At 38.4% G+C, this 18,625-nt stretch overlaps 1 protein-coding gene across 2 annotated transcripts; it reads left to right on the plus strand.

The window, feature by feature from the left end:
• The first annotated feature begins 10,497 nt into the window (after nt 1–10,497).
• On the plus strand, nt 10,498–17,945 carry ywhaq (tyrosine 3-monooxygenase/tryptophan 5-monooxygenase activation protein theta). Of its 2 annotated transcripts, none has more exons than XM_004082265.2 (6): nt 10,498–10,743; nt 11,214–11,612; nt 15,089–15,212; nt 15,982–16,145; nt 16,221–16,316; nt 16,967–17,945. In XM_004082265.2, exons 2-6 carry the CDS (start codon nt 11,319–11,321, stop codon nt 17,036–17,038), a joined length of 750 nt encoding a protein of 249 aa, XP_004082313.1. In that variant the 5' UTR covers nt 10,498–10,743; nt 11,214–11,318; the 3' UTR covers nt 17,039–17,945. The 2 variants fall into 2 exon arrangements, with proteins under 2 accessions (XP_004082313.1, XP_011488635.1); XM_011490333.1 differs by lacking the exon at nt 10,498–10,743 and adding an exon at nt 10,930–11,095.
• Nucleotides 17,946–18,625: the final 680 nt, after the last annotated feature.

Here is an 18,625-nt window from a genome sequence, read left to right on the forward strand (position 1 = left end):
CCTCCTTTGATGTTGTATTCTTTGTGCCCTTATAGCTGCTTATTGATCTGCTCCAGTTACTTTTCTGACCTGTGGTATTTACAGTGACACAGCTGCCACGTGGAATGCAAGCAACTGTTTGAATCACTGTAAAAATTAAAGGGAGCAAAAAAGATGTAACGATCGTGCTGTCAAATTTGAATTTAAGTATGGTGTATTTGTGGGTTTAGTAAAACACTGATACAATCGGAAATGTGTTTTAAGGTGGTATTTCCATGGCTTTTTGTTGGATCTAGAGCATACGGGTGAGGACCAAATTCCTGCTTGTTTTCCAACATGTCCTGCTTCGGCATGTTCTAATTAGCTGGACACACCTGATCCAGGCAATCAGCCGCGAGTGGAGCAATGAAATCTGGGAAACATGCAGACACCCTGGCCCTTCTAGGATTAGAGTTGCCCATCCCTGATCTGGAGTTATTGTTAATGGATTTTAAAAATTAGATTAGGATTAGGCAGAAAATACCTGCACAGATCTGACAGTGTAGCTGCAATAACTTTGGAATCACAGTTGGTGCTGCGTTGTGCCCCATTTGTTGCAACAAGAGGAGAGTTTGTAACCTAAAATCAAATATAACACTTTCAGCTGCCAATTTGACCAGACTTGAATTGTGACTACCGACATATTGACATTTGCCTGTCCGGTGTGTTTGTTTGTGTGTATGTGGTACTAACATACACACTGCAGACACACTGGGCATGAAAAGCACATTCTTTAACGCACTTTTGGCATATGGTGTTCACACTGGACAAGCAGGGAGGGACTTCTACTTTTACATTTTGTACCGTTTACCAGACGCATGTCCACCACATACAGTCGGAAGAGGCTTGGTGCAAAATATCGAAGCGTTGCAAAACTTTGCAGTTTGGGGGCCTCTGGCGAACAGTGACACGGGGCCCTCTGCAGTTATAGTAATTTATATATTTTTTAAATCCTTACCTATAGGGTAAAATGTTGACTAACTTCCTTACTGGTCCACTTTCATACATTGTCAAGAATCCAAAGGTTTTGGTAGGAATTTAAAAACTGAAATCACATTAAAGTGTTAAAGAAATGTATTTTAGTAATTATTTTTACTTGGAAAAACAATACATTTCTAAAATGCACTCATTTGTTAATACCTCACTTCCTAGACTAACAAATTAGTGCATTTTATTTAATATATCTTCCAACACTTGAAAGTTTGGCAACAAATTTCTTGCTTTCTCTTTACTTTTTCTTCTTTTCACTCAGCTTCATTTGAACATTTGAAAAAAATAAAGCTTAAAATCAGTATTTAATCATAACAAATAATTGATAGAGTCACAGTTTTCCAGTCCAAACGTCCTCTAAAGACCACCAGACCTATCAAATGACTGTCATTTAATTCCAGCTGAGCACAAACTGCAATTATTCATTTGTCCTCCATGATCAAAGTTCAAACTGTTGGTACTTCTGTGAAGTAAAGGGGATGCCATCCATTCGACACTACAAATCCGAGTCCCTGATTGGTTAAAGTTTGACCTGGTTTAGCTCGCAACACTTTTTCGATAGACACAAATTTTGTATGTTGGCCCCCTGAAAAACAGTCCTAGAAACTTGCATAGCTACACATCAATGTGAGTGTTTTGAAGACAGAAGCCCAAAATGCACATTTACATGGACTTTGGTTTTGGACCAGTCTATTGTGACCCACTGCACTGGAAATCTTCCTCTTCAAGTCTCTTCATTTAAATGCACGAACACCATATCATCTCTGCACAAAGATTAGTCATGACAATTAGCTTTGTCCCCTCCTTTTTTTTTTTTTTTTTTTTTTTTTACATTTTTTGTTCTTTATTACTTTAGACTCCATGGCAACAATCAAACCCTGGCAGAAGAAGGAGGGGAACACAGACAGTGAAAGACGTGGAGCGATGCGTCATGGCAGGATGCAGACAATTCAGGCTCTTAATGGGCATAAACTTTACTGGGAAGTGATGATATAACCTTTGAGTTTTCTCCTTCATGCTACGACATGTGTAATGACTTGCGGCATGGCATAAATACAGGAAAATGTGAATGCAAAGTTGTGAGCGAAATATGTGCGAAAGTTCACAACACGCTGTCCCAATGCTACAGAAACAGACCTGGATTTGTCACCAGGATCTTTTTGATTTTATCATGGGACAGTCTGGGAATCTGAACCTGGCCTTGTCGATGTGCTTAGTCTGCCCCCTGTGATATAGCCAGTACACGGTTGAAATGCAGCTGTGCTTCATTGAAAATACACAGGATATTCCCACTTACCCATTGCATAAACAAATACCTGCAAGATAAAGACAAAACAGACCTGAACTCTTTTTGATTTGAATTTTAAATGGTTTAATGGGGAAGATTTATTTTAAAAAAAACTTGTACCTGTGATTTTGATTCATTTAACAAACACACAGACACACATTAAGAGAGTATGAATCACTAAACTGTTGAGAAAATGCAAACACATGAGGCTTTGATGTCTACTGAATTCTCACGAATTGCTGCCTGAGAGGCACGCTGTAATGTTATATCACTGTGAATCACTGTGAGACGTGGACACTGCTACACCCCCATGCAGACGCTAGCTGTTGCACCTTTTGCTGACAGCGGCCCACATGGTCTCTCTTCGGTTTGGGACATCGCATCCCTTCTTCTTTTTCTTCCTACAGGCGGACTGAACCCTTTGGTGAGACAACGGCCCGGTCCTACTTTTCTTTGATGCGAGAGGAGATGGAAACGAGACGTTGATGACACGTCCAGGCTCCTCTTTAGGCTCCTCCTTCAATAAAAAACATGTACAGTGGTGTCAACTTTACTGTTTATGGTAATGTGACATTTTTGTGTGGAATCATTTAAATGGATGGAGGTCACATGTAGCTATTAGTCATTTTTGGACTTTTTTAAGCTCAAATCTGAACTCCTAGAAGCTTTTTTTTTAAATAAAATATGATGTGAAGTACAGATTTAAACTTCAAATCTTTTCACAGCAAAACTTCAGCCATGCCTTAAAGTCCCACTCCCATCATGTTTTGATATATTTTCAAAGCAGTGGTCTTTCAATCATGATTACGCTAATTTTAGAAAAAATCTAGAAACCTGTGTTGTTTTCTATTGCATATTTTCTGCAGAGCGGCAGCAGATCATTGCCTCTGAGTTGGGAGCAGGACTGTTGGCGTGGAGCAACCCCACGCCACCTTCCTGTAACCATAACTGAGCTATCCATTTAAACACTCTCCCAGCATTATTGGAGCTGTCCAGCTGTACCATTTAGAGGCAGATGCCAGCTCGGCGGAGGAAAACATGGATCTAGTCGTCTACAAGCGGATGCATCAGAATGGAGCCGAGCAGGGAGCTTGTAGCCTGCCCGGCATTTTTCGCATTTTTTAAATCAATCCTTACGTGGATGGAAAGTGTCAGTCCGAACACTAACAAAACGAAAATCAAATAAATAACAAACAAATAAATACAAAAAAATAAAACACATTTACTTTAAAAATGGGATTTTAAAAAATCCCATTTTTCTCCTTGTCTGTCAGAAGTCAGAGCTCTGTCTCCCCTTCTGGTCACCAGCCGGAACCGTCTCCACAGTTCTGATTGGACTTCATCTCCCAGCAACCCTAGTGCACAGTTTCTGGATGCCACACACCCAACTCTCATTAGCAATCACTCACAGTACACTTAAGCACTGCACTGAGCCTCACTCATTGTGAAGTATTCTTTGTGCCGCTCTGTCTGCATTACTGAGTGTCATGTCTTCTGATTTCCTGACCCTGACCCTGACCCTGACCCTGACCCTGACCCTGACCCTGACCCTGACCCTGACCCTGACCCTGACCCTGACCCTGACTTGTCTCTGACACTGTTTGCCTGCCACCTGCCCTGAATCTCACCTGGATCCTGACTATTCTAGTTTCTTCTCTGATGCTCCCAAGGTCGTTGTTGACCCCTGCCTGCCAGACACTGACTTAGATTTGTGGACTTTTAGCTGTGCTAATAAAGCCTGCTGCAATCTGCCTGTTCTTGTGACATTGTGTCTGTTTATTCTTAGTGTATGTGCCCAACGCATTGAAATTAGAGTTGAAAAAAAAAGCCTCTTTTAGGAACAAAAATAACACCCCTGCAGCATCATCACACAGCAGTGTCTGGATGGAAGGGGACAGGGCAAGGGAAAATAGAAAGATTAGAAGAAAATGTTCATCACCAGAGCTGAACATGACCTAAAGGCGGATGCAAACGCATCGGAAGTGTTCCTGTCCTTTTTGTTTCCTGCAGTCACACCTCAAGCCTGTGGACAGATAACATCAAACAAACATGTTCTGTCAATGGTTATATAATAAAAGATGAATGACAAAACAAAATAAAAAGATTTAACCCTTGTGTTATCTTAGATGACCCTACCCTTACATTGACGTGTTATTCCTACCATGACAAAGGTGGATAAAGGTGGAAAGAGTTCATGTAATCCGTGGACACCAGTGAAGATCACAAATCATTGAAGAAAAAAGGTTCAGAGCACTGACTAGTGGGTCTAGATGACCCAACTCCCAACGTTAAAGTGCCTAGGATAGCACAAGGGTTAAATGGTCCTTTGAAAGAAATTGTGACTTAGGGTAAAAATGTAAGTAAGAATTGTTACACTAACACACCAGAAATCACATCCTGCTAAAGCATTGTTTCCAGGAAGACATTGTGGCAGCACATCCTATAAGGATATCCTGATGTATTTCTGGATACAGGATATTTGTACCAAACCTGTGTCCACATGTTTTTTTTCCCAAATATAGAACGAAGTATAGTTTTTTAAACCACTTTTAATCCATCAGATCTCGAACTGTTAAGCGAAAACTCTTGCATCATATTGTTGTTGTTTTTATACTCTCTAAAGCCCATAACATCAAAGAATTGACAGAAAATTCTAATATTTTGGGAGTTAAGATGCTTTTTAAAGCCTTTGATGAAATCTACAAAAAAGCAATACAATTTAAGTTATGAGATATAGCATCCATTATGATCCGTTGGGTGAATTGGAAAGTTTTTGTTCACAACAATGTCAGTTTACGATGCAAAAATATTGACATGAGTGTTCGGGAAAAAAAGCCTAATTTTTACCTATTGTGCCAATTGAATACAAACTCATTAACACAACTTTTAACGTGATGTCATAAACACTTATCAGCGTACTTCATAGCGACGTCTTCTCTGTAACTGCCTTGCAGAATGCCTCTGCCAGACCAAAGCAACGAGCAAAAAGCGTTGTACCTGACGTTGATACAGACTTTCAAAATTGGTCAGCAAAATATAACATTTGTGAACTATCCCCCTTCTTTAGTCATGTGGTTTTGTTGGAGGCTTTGGTTCGAATCAAAACAGACTGGTTGATGGCGGTCTGATTACAGACCAGATGCAAGGTTCATGACTCGATCTGGATCAAAGTAATGAAAGACAATCCACTATTGGGAAGAAAACATGAACCGAGTTCTAGACAATGGATTTTAAGAGAAGTTTTGGTCATGTTAATGAGAATGGTGTCACAGAAATGCCTGTATCAAATATGATACAAATGGTTAAGTAGGGTTAAAATACAGTAGTTTTTAGCTGTCTACATTTTAACCTGCAGTTTCACTGTATGAAGTAATAATTTCTGAGTCATAATATAAGTGTGGGCAGGTGGCACATGTTACTATAGTGACAAGATCACAGAGGGAGGCAAGAAAACAATTCAAAAGAGAAAGAGCAGACCATGTGCTGAAAAAGCTAATACACTAATGCCACCGCACTATACAGAAATAGAATTTTTAACAATACTACATAAAAAAAAAACACTTTTTTCACGACTGATAAAAATCTATTAGTACAAATTCTGGAAGATTATAAGTATCCTAACAACAGATTTAATTGACTAAATTTCTTCAGAAGCCAAAAGTTTCAGTGAAAAATAAGCAGATGCGAATGTCAAATGATGTAGAAACAGATAAATGAAACCTTTTGGTGCATCCATGTTGGATTGGCATCAAAGCCGGGGAGATCACCCTGCTGACACTACAATTACGTAATCAAGAGGCCTTGTGTGTCCTACCGTTCCCCCAGAATGTGCAGATTAAAAGAAGAAAAAGTTTGATCTTCTCTGATCTCCTGAATTGTTTTATGAGTTTAAAACTCATATGCTACACAACTTATTTAGTAGCTGTGCTGTAGAAAGACCAGCAGGGAGCTGCTAAAAAGAAAATTTTGTATGCTCTTGTGGTACCATTTCTATCGAATCATAAACCAAAAAAGTAATGTTTATATTTAGTTTAACAGCAGTAGGAAAAAAGACTACACTGCACCAAAGAAGACCTAGGGTATGACTAGAAAAAAAATACAATTTTTGACTTGCTTTGTTGTTTCCTACACAGCCCTAGACATGAAAATATAAAATAAAATTAAAATGAGGGGCTGCACGGTGGCGCCGGCACCATCCAAAAACATGCTTCATAGGTGAATTGATTAATCTAAATTGTCCCTAGGTGTGAATGTGAGAGTGCATGGGTGTGTGATTGTGGACACTCTCCCCTGCGACAGACTGGCGAACAGTCCAGGGTGTCCCCTGCCTTCGCCCACAAGTGGCCAGGATAGGCTCTGGCAGCCAGTGACCCTGAAAGGGATGAACAGAAGAAAATGAATGAATGAATGAATAAAATGATTAAAAAAAGTTGTCTCCTCTCCAAAAAATCTGTATTTTATCTGCACAAATTAGAATTTTAAGGACACAAACTAGTAGTTTGAGTGCACAAATTAGTAGTGGGGATTGAAAATACTAAAATACTATTTTAGAGTACAAAATGCTAATTTGTGTGCACAAAGTGTTAATTTATGTCCAAAAAATATTCAATTGTGTGGACAAAATGATCATTTGTGTACACAAAATACTTATTCATGGGCACAAATTATTCATTTGGGGGAACAACTTATTATTATTCTTTATCAGCTGCAGTGGGATGGTCCTGTGTGGCATTGGATGTCTTCTTTTTTAAAGGAAGAAATTATAAAAGTAACAATGATATGTTGATATATGATCATGTAGGAAAATATTTCTCATTATTTATGCAGTTAAAGAAGCTGCATTTCACATTCGACTATACCAGCTTTTCTTAGTAATGCATTATTATGGGTGACAGAATATTTTACTTTCATCTAATCTTGTAACAACAACATGCTTTGGAGGATTTCACATAAAAACCTTTAACAATTCCACAAACTTGGGGCTGAAACGTTCTGCAGGATTTCGGTTATAAATGCATGCAGAACATGCATCACTTCACTGGCTTCTCCTCTTTTCCACTCTTCAGTTTGACCTGGCTAGCTGTTGCTAAGTTTATCCTAATACAGTGAGCCCCTTAGGCATGCAGCAGCAACCCAGAAAAGACAAGACCCACTGTTGAATAATGGGAAGAGGGAGGAGGTGAAGGAGGGATGATGAGACTCAAGGTGCCACATGCTGACACTCAGTGAAAGGAATGTAGGCGTGTGGATAAATGAGTTTAAAAGACCCTTTGTATCTTGCAACTGTGGCAAATATGAGGATGTTGCCGCTTTTTGCCCACAAAGCTGAAATGCGTTTGTGTTAAACCACCTTCTACCCACTAGAGTTTTCTGCCCTCTTTCTGCAGAAATGGAAGCAAACTAACTTTTAGATGAAAAACACCTTTTACTAGATGAGTTTTTGTTTATTTCAAACAACATATTAACTAATAAAGTAAGATAAATGAGATATTCTTGACACTGTCACACATTTATGTGTTCACCCTGCTATTGCGTTACTTTCTTTTATTCTTTTATTCACTTTAATACTTTAATGTACGTCCATTGAAATGTTGGATGAATTGTTTACATATTGCACTCTTGACTTTTCCAGCAGCAGGACTTCTCCCAGCGGGCGTGTTGGAGCATGGATAGAGGCAGTGACTAATGGATTGCTGTTCAGCGGTTGAATTCACGCCCTGTGATGACTCATAGAATACTCACGGTTAATAAAACAGAAATGTTGGCGATCATCACATTTCAGAGACACTGAAATCCGTTTCTTTTGTCACAAACAAACTATTTCTTCTGGTCTGATGACACAAGGTCCAACCTTCACTGAATAAACCAAAGGAGGATGTAGCAACTAAGACTTTCAAAATAAACTTACCCCACCAGTGTTATAAATAATTGTAAAGAATTGTTTTACATTATGAACCACTTTTTGGTTATTCTAAGTACTTTTACACCTTAGCGTTCCATTTTCCCTTTTTAAAACAACAAATCTCAAATTTATTTCACCCAAACAAGAAAAAATATTTCTCCCGAACCAGATTTTTGTGATTAAATACTGAGGTACAGGACATGCTCTTTTTCTCCCAGCTCACTGTGCTAGAAAACACTCTCCTACCAGTACGCCGACGCCTCTCCCCTCAGGAGGCACACGCACTCACCATGGCACCCCTGTAAAGGAAGTGTGCGCTCTCTTTCTACTGTCTACCTTACTGCCTTTCTGGACAGCATTCCTGTGCTGCTTCATGCTTACAAGTTGACACAGGAACCTCGTGATCCCTCTCCACTATTTCCTTAAAAACCCACACGCTGCACCAACAGAAAAAAAACAACAACAATGTGAGGAAACAGGTAGAGAAAATGTTCCTCCATGGTGTTCCTCCACCTTTTTGAGCCTCACAAGAGGGTCAAGAGGATGATATGGAGACAGATGGCAGCTTGGAGAGAAAGAGGAGCGCTGCTGCCCACTCTCATGACTGTTTCATTTGGCTGTAGCTGCTGCTACTGTAACACCCAAGGTTGGAGTATTGGAAGCCCACTTGTTGTGTAACACCTTTTCCTTCCTCCGCATTACCGGGCTGCTTCAGCAATTTTAAATCACAGCGTCTTTCATCTCTACACGGGGAAAATATGTGATTTTTTTCTGTTATACTAAATCCACCCAATGTTATTAATTTAATTTGACGGAGTAATAAACTAAAAAACCATAAACTAGTTTACAACACCTACAACAAAAAAATGTCAAACCTCAGAATATTTTATTTCAGGCGGAAAATGTCTGACGTTTGACGACTCAGAAGTCACGTTTTTCTTCTAAATGTTCAGATCTTATTTAGATTCACTTCCTCAATCAACGAAGGATGTTTCTGAGCTGCACAGGATGACAAACTATTTTGTCCCTATCAGTTTAATACAAAATACTACATTAGAACCTGTAACCAACTTCTATATGCAGCTAAGAGTTGATAAAAGCTGCTTTTTTACCATCTCACTGTCAGTATAATCACTAAAAGAAAAGGAAACAGAGCTTAAAGTTCTGCTTCACTTTTTCTTTCTGTTGTCTAAGTTCATTTTGCTGTTTTACTCACTTCTCTAAATTGCTAATGCTGAGTTCTCCTCACATTACTAATGAGACTCAACAATAGAGCTCAGATTTGATCTCCAAAGTTCTGTTTTTAATGCACTTTGTGAGGATCTCTGTTTGGTTTGACTTTCTTGTTTATTTGTTAGTTTATATATTCAAGTTTCTTTCTTTGTATTTGGTTTCTGTTTTAAATTTGTGTGCTATCTTATAAACTTTCTATAGTCTCTTACATTTCTGTCTACACTAATTATTTCTATGACATCCTCAGCAATGGAAAGAGTTCAAGTAGTTAACGTTTCAAAATAAAACGTCTTTTTTTTAAGTTTAGAAACAAGTTTAGAGACAAATTTAATAGACATTTTATTCATCATAATCATTATCATCCTCCTCCTTTCAAAGAAAGCGCAATACATTAAAGGTAAACATAATAAAAACGTTATTAAAAATGTAATAAATAAGTAAATAAAAGCTTAAAAGCATGCTAAGAACGTGCTGGTAAAGAATAATTACAAAGATCATTGAATGTTTTTGAAAAGACTTCCTTTGAATAAACATGAAAGGTTAAATGGAAATGAGTTTTTAAAAATATCTATACTCTGATAGTGAAATCTGTACACAAACCATGGGAAATGTCAGCTGTTATTGTTCAGTAACATGGACAATTGCAACAAAGCTGAATCTTATGTTCAAAAGCATGTACAAATAGCATTTTACTTCTATCTATCTATCTATCTATCTATCTATCTATCTATCTATCTATCTATCTATCTATCTATCTATCTATCTATCTATCTATCTATCTATCTATCTATCTATCTATCTATCTATCTATCTATCTATCTATCTATCTATCTATCTATCTATCTATCTATCTATCTATCTATCTATCTATCTATCTATCTACAATGTTTAGTTAGACATTATTGACAATGAAATGTCGCAATTATAAAACAGTCAATCTCTCTACGATGGCTTCAGCGTGTGAACGCAGCGAACTGATTGGATGAGCATCACCATGGCAATACGGTTACGTCAACGTCCCTTGCTGTAATTGGAGGAAACCCCGTGGCCCCGGTCTCTGCAGCGTTTCGGTCATCCAAACTATCGGAGACGATCCGCCTTCTGTCGCCGTGCTTAAAAAAGCTATTGGCTAACATCTCAAAATTGACCTGTCAGTCAAAGTAAACCCGGGCTTATGATTGGTCAGCCTTCGCAGATATGAATCCCCTCCTATTTTAACACGTTCAGCTGAATTTCGGGTTCTACTATCGTTCTCTGCCTTTCTGAACAATCTCTCAAATCGGATTAATTTCTAGAGCAATTTTGGACACCAGTAAGTCATAAACTGCGAGTATTTTATCGGTTTTCTTTAAACTATGTGCCTGCTGGATTAGTGCTAAACTTAGACGGCTTTGGCCTTATCAGTGATTTGTATGAAGCCCGCTAACATGACATTTTATATTGAAAGGAGTGGTCGATGCAGCTAACGTCAGCTAGTTTTTGCTAACTTGCTAGTGAGCAGCACCAGACTGCTTTGTGGCGGGTTGGATTGAAGAGTCGGGTGGAGAGCGGGTCTGATGCCCAACTCCTTATAAGCCTCCGTAGATCATTATATTATCTTTGATGTGGCTTTTATGAACGTATTGTGAATTGTTCGCTTTCGAATGTCTCGTCTTAGTTGAAAGGTGAATTGTTCGATAGTAAATTAATGTCTTTTTACGGGTTCCCCCGCACGAGGGTGTTTTTTTTTTATGCTCGTACCGCCGGATACTGTTAATTTTATTTGACTTTATATTTTCACAGCTTCTGGTGAAAAACCTCGGTGATCCTCCGCTCATCGAGTCTAACCACTGCTGACATACATACCACCGGATTCGTTTCTCCTCAGTTCCCCTAAATTAATAAACTATGGATAGAGCGGATCTTATTCAGAAGGCCAAGCTGGCTGAGCAGGCTGAACGCTACGACGACATGGCTGATTGTATGAAGGAGGTTACGGAGAAGGGAGGCGAGCTGTCAAACGAGGAAAGGAACCTGCTCTCCGTCGCCTACAAAAATGTGGTCGGAGCGAGGCGATCCGCATGGAGGGTGTTGTCCAGTATCGGTATGAAGACCGAGGGGAGCGAAAAAAAGCAGCAGATGGTTAAGGAGTACCGAGAGAAGGTGGAGAAGGAGCTGGAGGAGATCTGCAAGTGTGTTTTGGTAAGAGAAAAAAATGAACGTGATGATTAATCTGTAACCGTTTAGGTAAATGTATTATTACAGCTGTATTTGCACATTTCTCTATATTTACTCAACAAGGAAATGCTTTTATTTGATTAGACCTTGTCAACTGCTTTGGTATTTTTGTTTCCTGTGACGTTTCCTCTGCTGTATGAATACTCTCTGCAACGCTTGAAGACAAGAGAGCATTATGCAGTCCTCCCTCAGTTCCTGCCTTTTGGGAATAAAGAACTAGAACAATGGGCTCGGAACTTTTGGCGGTGTGAGCTGACCGGAGGTCATAGTCCCACATCATCAAGGTGTGTCTGAATCGGTTAACTGGTTACTTACACACACAGCGGATGTGTCAAGACACGGTTTAACTGTGTGTTTAGTGCCCATTCAGTCTCGTGAGGCAGACAGAAGTTGATGTGGCTACCCAAGTGCAAAGACAGTACGTGCGTGACTGTACTCTTCCCTATAGCCCATTATATACTGCTTACCAGAAATGACACCCTCCTGCAGAGCTACTTCTTGAAACCAGGGGAATTGAAAGCATTCTAGGGACAATTAAGGCCTCTTTTCACAGGATTCCTACAAGACATTCACTTTATGCTTTCTTTAGTATTTCCAACATCACTTAAGCTTGAATCCAATACTGATCACGTAGCCTGTTGCTTTTAAAATGCATTGTGAAGCAGGACAAGCTATTATTCCAATTAGGAATTAAAGGTTTGACAATGTGTTCTCCCTTTGCTGTAAGTTCTGGTCTCAGCGTTGCCAGCATGTGTTGAGGGAGGTTTTTTTGTTTTTTCTTCTGCTGAAGAGGATGTATGATCTTCATGCTTAAACACACCCACCACAGCCTGACAAGTCAGCTTTGCAAGCTGGAAGGAAAACTCATAGAAACTACATTGAAGAAGAAAAAAGCTGCTTTTTCTTGCTTGATAAAACCAAATGGAGCCTCCCTTTTGAATTTGGTTACATTATAGATGCATACATGTTTTTAGGTTCCAGTTTTTGGCAGTGATGAGAATTTTTAGCTAAGTTAAAGTGCTAGCTGAGCAGAATTAAAAGGGAATCAGGAAAAATACATCATTACCCAGCGGCTGATTGTTGCGGTATCGGTATTCTTAACAGGAAGTTGGTTTGAGAGCGGTGCTGCTGTGGAGAGTACATGAGGGAGGAGAGAAGAATACAGTGAGCTGATTTAGCTTGATGCAATAACCATTGGTCTGTAGAGGAAAATGTGATGTCACTGCACTGATGTAACTGTTGCTCTCGCTTTAGGGCACGCCACTCGCTGCTATGTTCATACTATGCAGTAGGCGTTCCAATAAGTGTTTTAAAAAAAGTACATATGCACATTTAGACTGAATGCTAAGCTGTAAATTCTTTAAGTATTGAAATTCCTGTGGTGTGATTACGTGATTAGATTCTTTTCTTTCTAATATTAAGGATTCATTTAATAAAAAAAAAGCATCATTACACTTGATGTTTTATTGTTGGACCAACAAGAAATTAGAGTGGACGTGTTTCCAGACATTTTTACTGTAAGTGAAATGTTTAATCTACTCGCTGATAAAGCGTTTAACTTGTGCATAAGTCACAGTTTCACTGACACAGATTATCCCCTGTAATCTTCCTAGCATGCCTGCCTAAAGACCTGCATGACTTGGCCTCGATTGCAATTACAGGAAGGAAGTCTTTTTTTCTTTCTTTCTTTTTTTTTTTACAAAAATGTTTGGATATTTTCTTTAATTGTCAACAACTGTTAATAGTTTGATTGTGTTTTGAGGAAAAGCTAAATTATTAGGTTCTGTTTTTATTGTAATTGTAATTTTTATATTTTGTACTCTAAATGAAACCAAACTCTCATGTTTGATGCCTATAATTATGCCTTATATTTTGTTTAAATACTAAAATATCAACTGACATGGTGGAGTTTGGTTCAGTTGTTGATTGACTAGACAGACAACCAGTTCAAATCCGAGACTGTCACCACAATGGCAGTCGACCCAGCACAGTGGTGACAGGTAGAGTGCTGCTTGCAGAGAGTAATCTGGGGCAGAAGATGGTTGCAGACACACCAGAGGCCTGTCCTTGTTAAAGACAATTTGGAGCAAACTAAAGCCTGTCTTCTGATTCTGTGTCAAGCCTATGTAGAGATTCTATAGATGGGACTCGAGCTGATACTAACATTAAATCTAGACATTTGATTTTTCATTATATTACATTTTTTAACCATTTTATTAAACCAAATAAATTGATAACTGTCATTTTTAATAATAACCTGTACCTAGAAAGAAGGTTTTTGTGATTGGTTCTTTAAATATTTCAAATCTAAAATGGTTTAGAGCTTAATGAGGGATCTGGCTGTTACTGCAGGAACACAAACTAGCATGTAGCTGCCAGTTTTAATTGGGCGGGGTTGCATTTTTTAATGTGAACCAGTGCCTATCAAGTGTTGCTATAGCAACAGCTACTGCCAGGGAACATGGCAATGGAGATGAAGATGTGGTGCTGGTATTATCTGTGTTGTTTGAACCTAAATCCTTTTTGAAACCACAGAAGCACAACACACAAATGCGTTGTCTTGGAGTTGCGACCATGTAGGCGCTAATTTTAACTCCATTCAAAAGCGAATGAAACAAGATGGCGCTAAAAAACAAAGGCAGTCATTTGCCTGTGTCATAAGTTAAAGATTGCGTAACCCCAGAGTGTGATCGACTTAGCACAAACTACCAGTTGTCTGGACTTCCTGACTTTCACTTGCCTGAAAGGACTGTTAGCCTTTTTTTCTCCCCTCAAAACAAAAGATCATTGAGAGCCTACAGTGAGACTGAAGCCACATATTTCTGCTGATTGGAAAGGAATGCTGTGCTCTAAGGGGGTCCATACAGAAGCTATTTTTTTTATCCCTAACACATGTTATTTGTGAAGCTAATAGGGAAATTGTGTTGCAATTAGTCAATCTTTTATCTTCAAGTAGTTTTGAACAATGGCTTGCTTGCTTTCAAAGCAAAGTTTATAAATGGCACAGTAAAGTTCCACAGCAGCATGAGACAAAATGTCCCTTGAGTATCTTTGTTATGTATATTAAGCCTTTGGGGAGATGGCCTCTGGAGAAAAGTGGAGTTCAGTGTCATTTCTGACATACCAATAATTTTAAACCAGGGTTTCTATCATGGTTTAAAGATCATTAATATCCTCCTAACCCCTATGAAGTGCAAAGAAGACATTCTTATAACTCTTTCTTGCCTTGAATCATGAATTGGATGTACCATCTCCTAATCAAATCTGGGCTCTTTGGTGGCTCTACTGGCCTTTTATGTGCTTATGTTTTGGGACGATCAATTATTTGAGCCGTTTCACTGTATGGAGGAAATCACTACATGGGCGGGGCTTGGCAATTAGCAGAATTACTGCTCAGGATTTGTGCATCAGTGAACATTGATCTTTGTGTGTTTCCATAGAAACTGCTGGACAACTTTTTGATCGAGAATTCTACAAATCCAGAGAGCAAAGTCTTTTATCTAAAGATGAAGGGGGACTACTACAGATACCTCGCTGAAGTCGCTTCTGGAGACAACAAATCAAGTTTGTATACAACAGCATTATTTGTGAATTAACAGCTTTTACACTTTGTGCTTTTGTCCTTTTATGATACCTTTTTGTTTTTGTAGAAATTGAATTGTGCTCAGTCACATCTTTAAATTATTATTTAAAGGCTAAAAAAATGTCTTTTTTAATGTTAGCAAATATAGAAAATTCAAGTTAGGTATTTGTTCCAATTGAATAAGCGATATTGCAAAGAACAAAATGAGATGAAGAATTTTTGGGATGTGTTTTAAAATTTATAGGAGAACCGATTTAGCTTAGAAAATGTGTTTCACTGTCAAAGAAAATCCTCACATCTTTGGTGGCTTCTATATTCCACTTCCACGCTTGAGATGAAAACAATTAATTTAGAATTTATTCATTGTTCCTCTTGAATATTTAAAGCAAAATGCTTAAAGATTCATTTAAATCAAAATGGTGCCTTAATGTTTTTCTGATGATGGCATTTGAAAAAGATCATATTTGTGACAGGTAGTGGAAGGGGGGCGGGGTTGCTCTGTGCCAGTGGTCACGCCCACAACCTGGAGAAGAATTTTTAATGAACTCCTGCCGCTCTAGAGAAACTATGTCCAGAAAATGACAGATGGTATAATCGTATTAAAAGACCACTGGGAATGCTTTTACAATGGATCAAAAGATGATTGGAGTAGGACTTTTAACAGATATTGAGCTTTAAATAGATTTTCATATCAACAGGCAGCTTTAACATTATTAGGATTTATTTGAATGCTATTTTTTGTTTCTTCAGAGACCATTGAGAGCTCCCAGCAAGCATACCAGGCTGCATTTGACATCAGCACCACTGAGATGGACCCGACACATCCCATTCGCCTGGGCTTGGCACTTAACTTCTCCGTCTTCTACTATGAGATCCTTAACTCTCCAGATAAAGCCTGTGAACTGGCCAAAAAGGTCAGCTTGACTGTCTTCTAACAGTCGTTCAGTTGTGAACCGGCAGTAATGGGCGGTCTTAACTCCTGCTTTCAGGCATTCGACGATGCCATCGCAGAGCTCGACCAGCTACATGAGGAGTCCTACAAAGACAGTACCCTCATCATGCAGCTCCTCAGAGACAATCTCACAGTAAGTGTAGTTTCTCGTGGCAACATGGGAGGAGAAGACGTGGCCGGCTGTTTGCACCCAACATGGGAAGATTCTGAAAAATAATGGCATAGTTGGAACTTGAAGTGCACACCTGTTTCAAGCTTCATTCAAAGGCTTATTTGTTGCCTTGATTTGAAGAGTCCTTCACATTAGATGACCCTACCCAGAATGCATTGGGGTGATCACACTAGCAACGCATACCTCATATTGGCTTCCTAATTTGGCCAAAATCTTTATGTTACATCTTTTAGCAGTTTTTATTTACTATTTGGTTAAGGGTTTGAACTTAAATATCAGGCACTGATGTTAGACCCAGAAATATAACATTCATGAGGAAAAAATAAGGCTTTTCAAAGCTAATTTATAGCTGATTTACCAGATTTTGTTTGGGGGGGGGGTTATGAAATAATTAAAGAGTATTTGTTTTGCCGTATAATTTTGTTAGTTTTAAATCTTTCTATAAACATTTTGGACCACTAAGTTGGCATTATAGTCCTGATATTTCTTTAGATATCCGTCCAATTTTGTGAATGTGGTAAAGCTTTAATATTTGCAGAAATAAATAGAGAAAATGTGCTTTTTTTTTTTTTAAAGTGTGTCTTTAAATTACGGTGTCTTTTTCTCCCCAGTTATGGACATCAGACAACGCGACCGAAGAGGGCGAAGGTGGAGAAGGAGAGGCTGGCGAGACTGAGAACTAAAGCATGATGCCCCTTCTATTGGGATTATCTCCAGAAACATCAGAAAAAAAACGAAAAAAAAACTTTTTACATAATATTCATTCCTTAATGATCCACTTAAACATTCTGCCAGGTAATCCCACATTAACAAAATGATTCAGTTTACACCTCCGATTTGGACAAAAGAACCCTTCATCCCTTCTTTCCTTCAGTTATTGGTTTTGCTTCCCCTTTTCTATTTGAGCTTTAGAGAAATTATTGATACCCCGACAAGAGTCCACTTTAGAGAGAAGAGAAACTGGAATTACCGTAAATGAAAATTTTAGTTTTCCATGACGAGTTATGCCCTATAATAAGAAATACAAAGTTTTGTAATCCTTTTTAGTGTCTGTCTCTAAACAAAAACAAAAAAAAAGTGGCGTGGTACTGTGAAAGCAACTGAGATTAAAAAATTCAATCAAATGTAAAACGTCCTACTGCAGGGAAAGTCGGTGTCCCATTCACATTGGCAGCAAATCTGCAAACCCCACCCAGTCCTTATTGTCGAATCCTCACTTTCTGTTTGGGTTAGCATGCCGTTTTATTTCATCAACGCATGTCTGTTCGAAGGGAACCTCTGGGTCTAGTTTGACCAAACGCAGGGATCCTTTTTAGTGGGAAGAGGAAATATTTGTCATGGTTCTGAGGTATTACACTGGAATGGGAACAATTGCTGTAACTTACAAATCCTCGTGTCCGTTTTTAGTCATTTTGAATGCAGGTTTGTGCACACTCTGCCATGGAGTGGTTTGTTAGTCTGTGGTTGTCACTAGAGATTTGGAACGCCATTGTTTTGCAATTCATTCATTCATTGTCCCTAAAACGCCTCGTGGAATTGTTGAACCTGATATATCAGATGTGAACATGAATAAAACATTTTATAAACCCATTTTTGTGTTTTCTGGTTATTTTGCTTATTTGTAAACTGATCAAAAGCAACTTGTTAGATTTATGCAAAGATTTGAAGAAAGTGTAGAACTAACGTTTATTTAGAAAATGATTGGCTTTCTTTCTCTGCGATTAGATTTTAGGGATTTTGTTTTACTTTAAAGCAAAAACCAAATATCTGTTGGATTAACATCACAAATCATACATTAGCATTGGATGCTCAATGAAATTACGATACTCCCAAGGTGTTTCAGAGAGACCTGAATTTATTTCCAAATATGAAAAAAAAAGTCACTGATGTTTTAGCCTTTGTGTAGATGCCAAATTAAGGTAATTATGGAGCTGAAGTGGTGTGATGCATATTTGCATTAAGGGAATAAAATACAGGACTAGACAATATAAAAATGAAAATCTTACAATATAAAAAGGTAAAATATGTAGTTCCAATGCTGCCAAAGGAAAAGAGCCTGATAGTGACCATAGAGTGATGCAGTAATTATGAGTAATTGCGTATAAATATATGCAACATAATTTACTTGTGAAATTGAATAAAATCAGTTCAATAATAAATCTTAGGTGATGCAGACAAGCTGTAGAATTTCTATTCTCAGACATTTGTTGCATGAAGTGATACAAGTGTTTACATCCTTTAGAAAGTATACTTTTAATCTCAGGTGTAAG

Source organism: Oryzias latipes, chromosome 22, assembly GCF_002234675.1.
Source record: "Oryzias latipes chromosome 22, ASM223467v1".
Lineage (NCBI taxonomy): Eukaryota > Metazoa > Chordata > Actinopteri > Beloniformes > Adrianichthyidae > Oryzias > Oryzias latipes.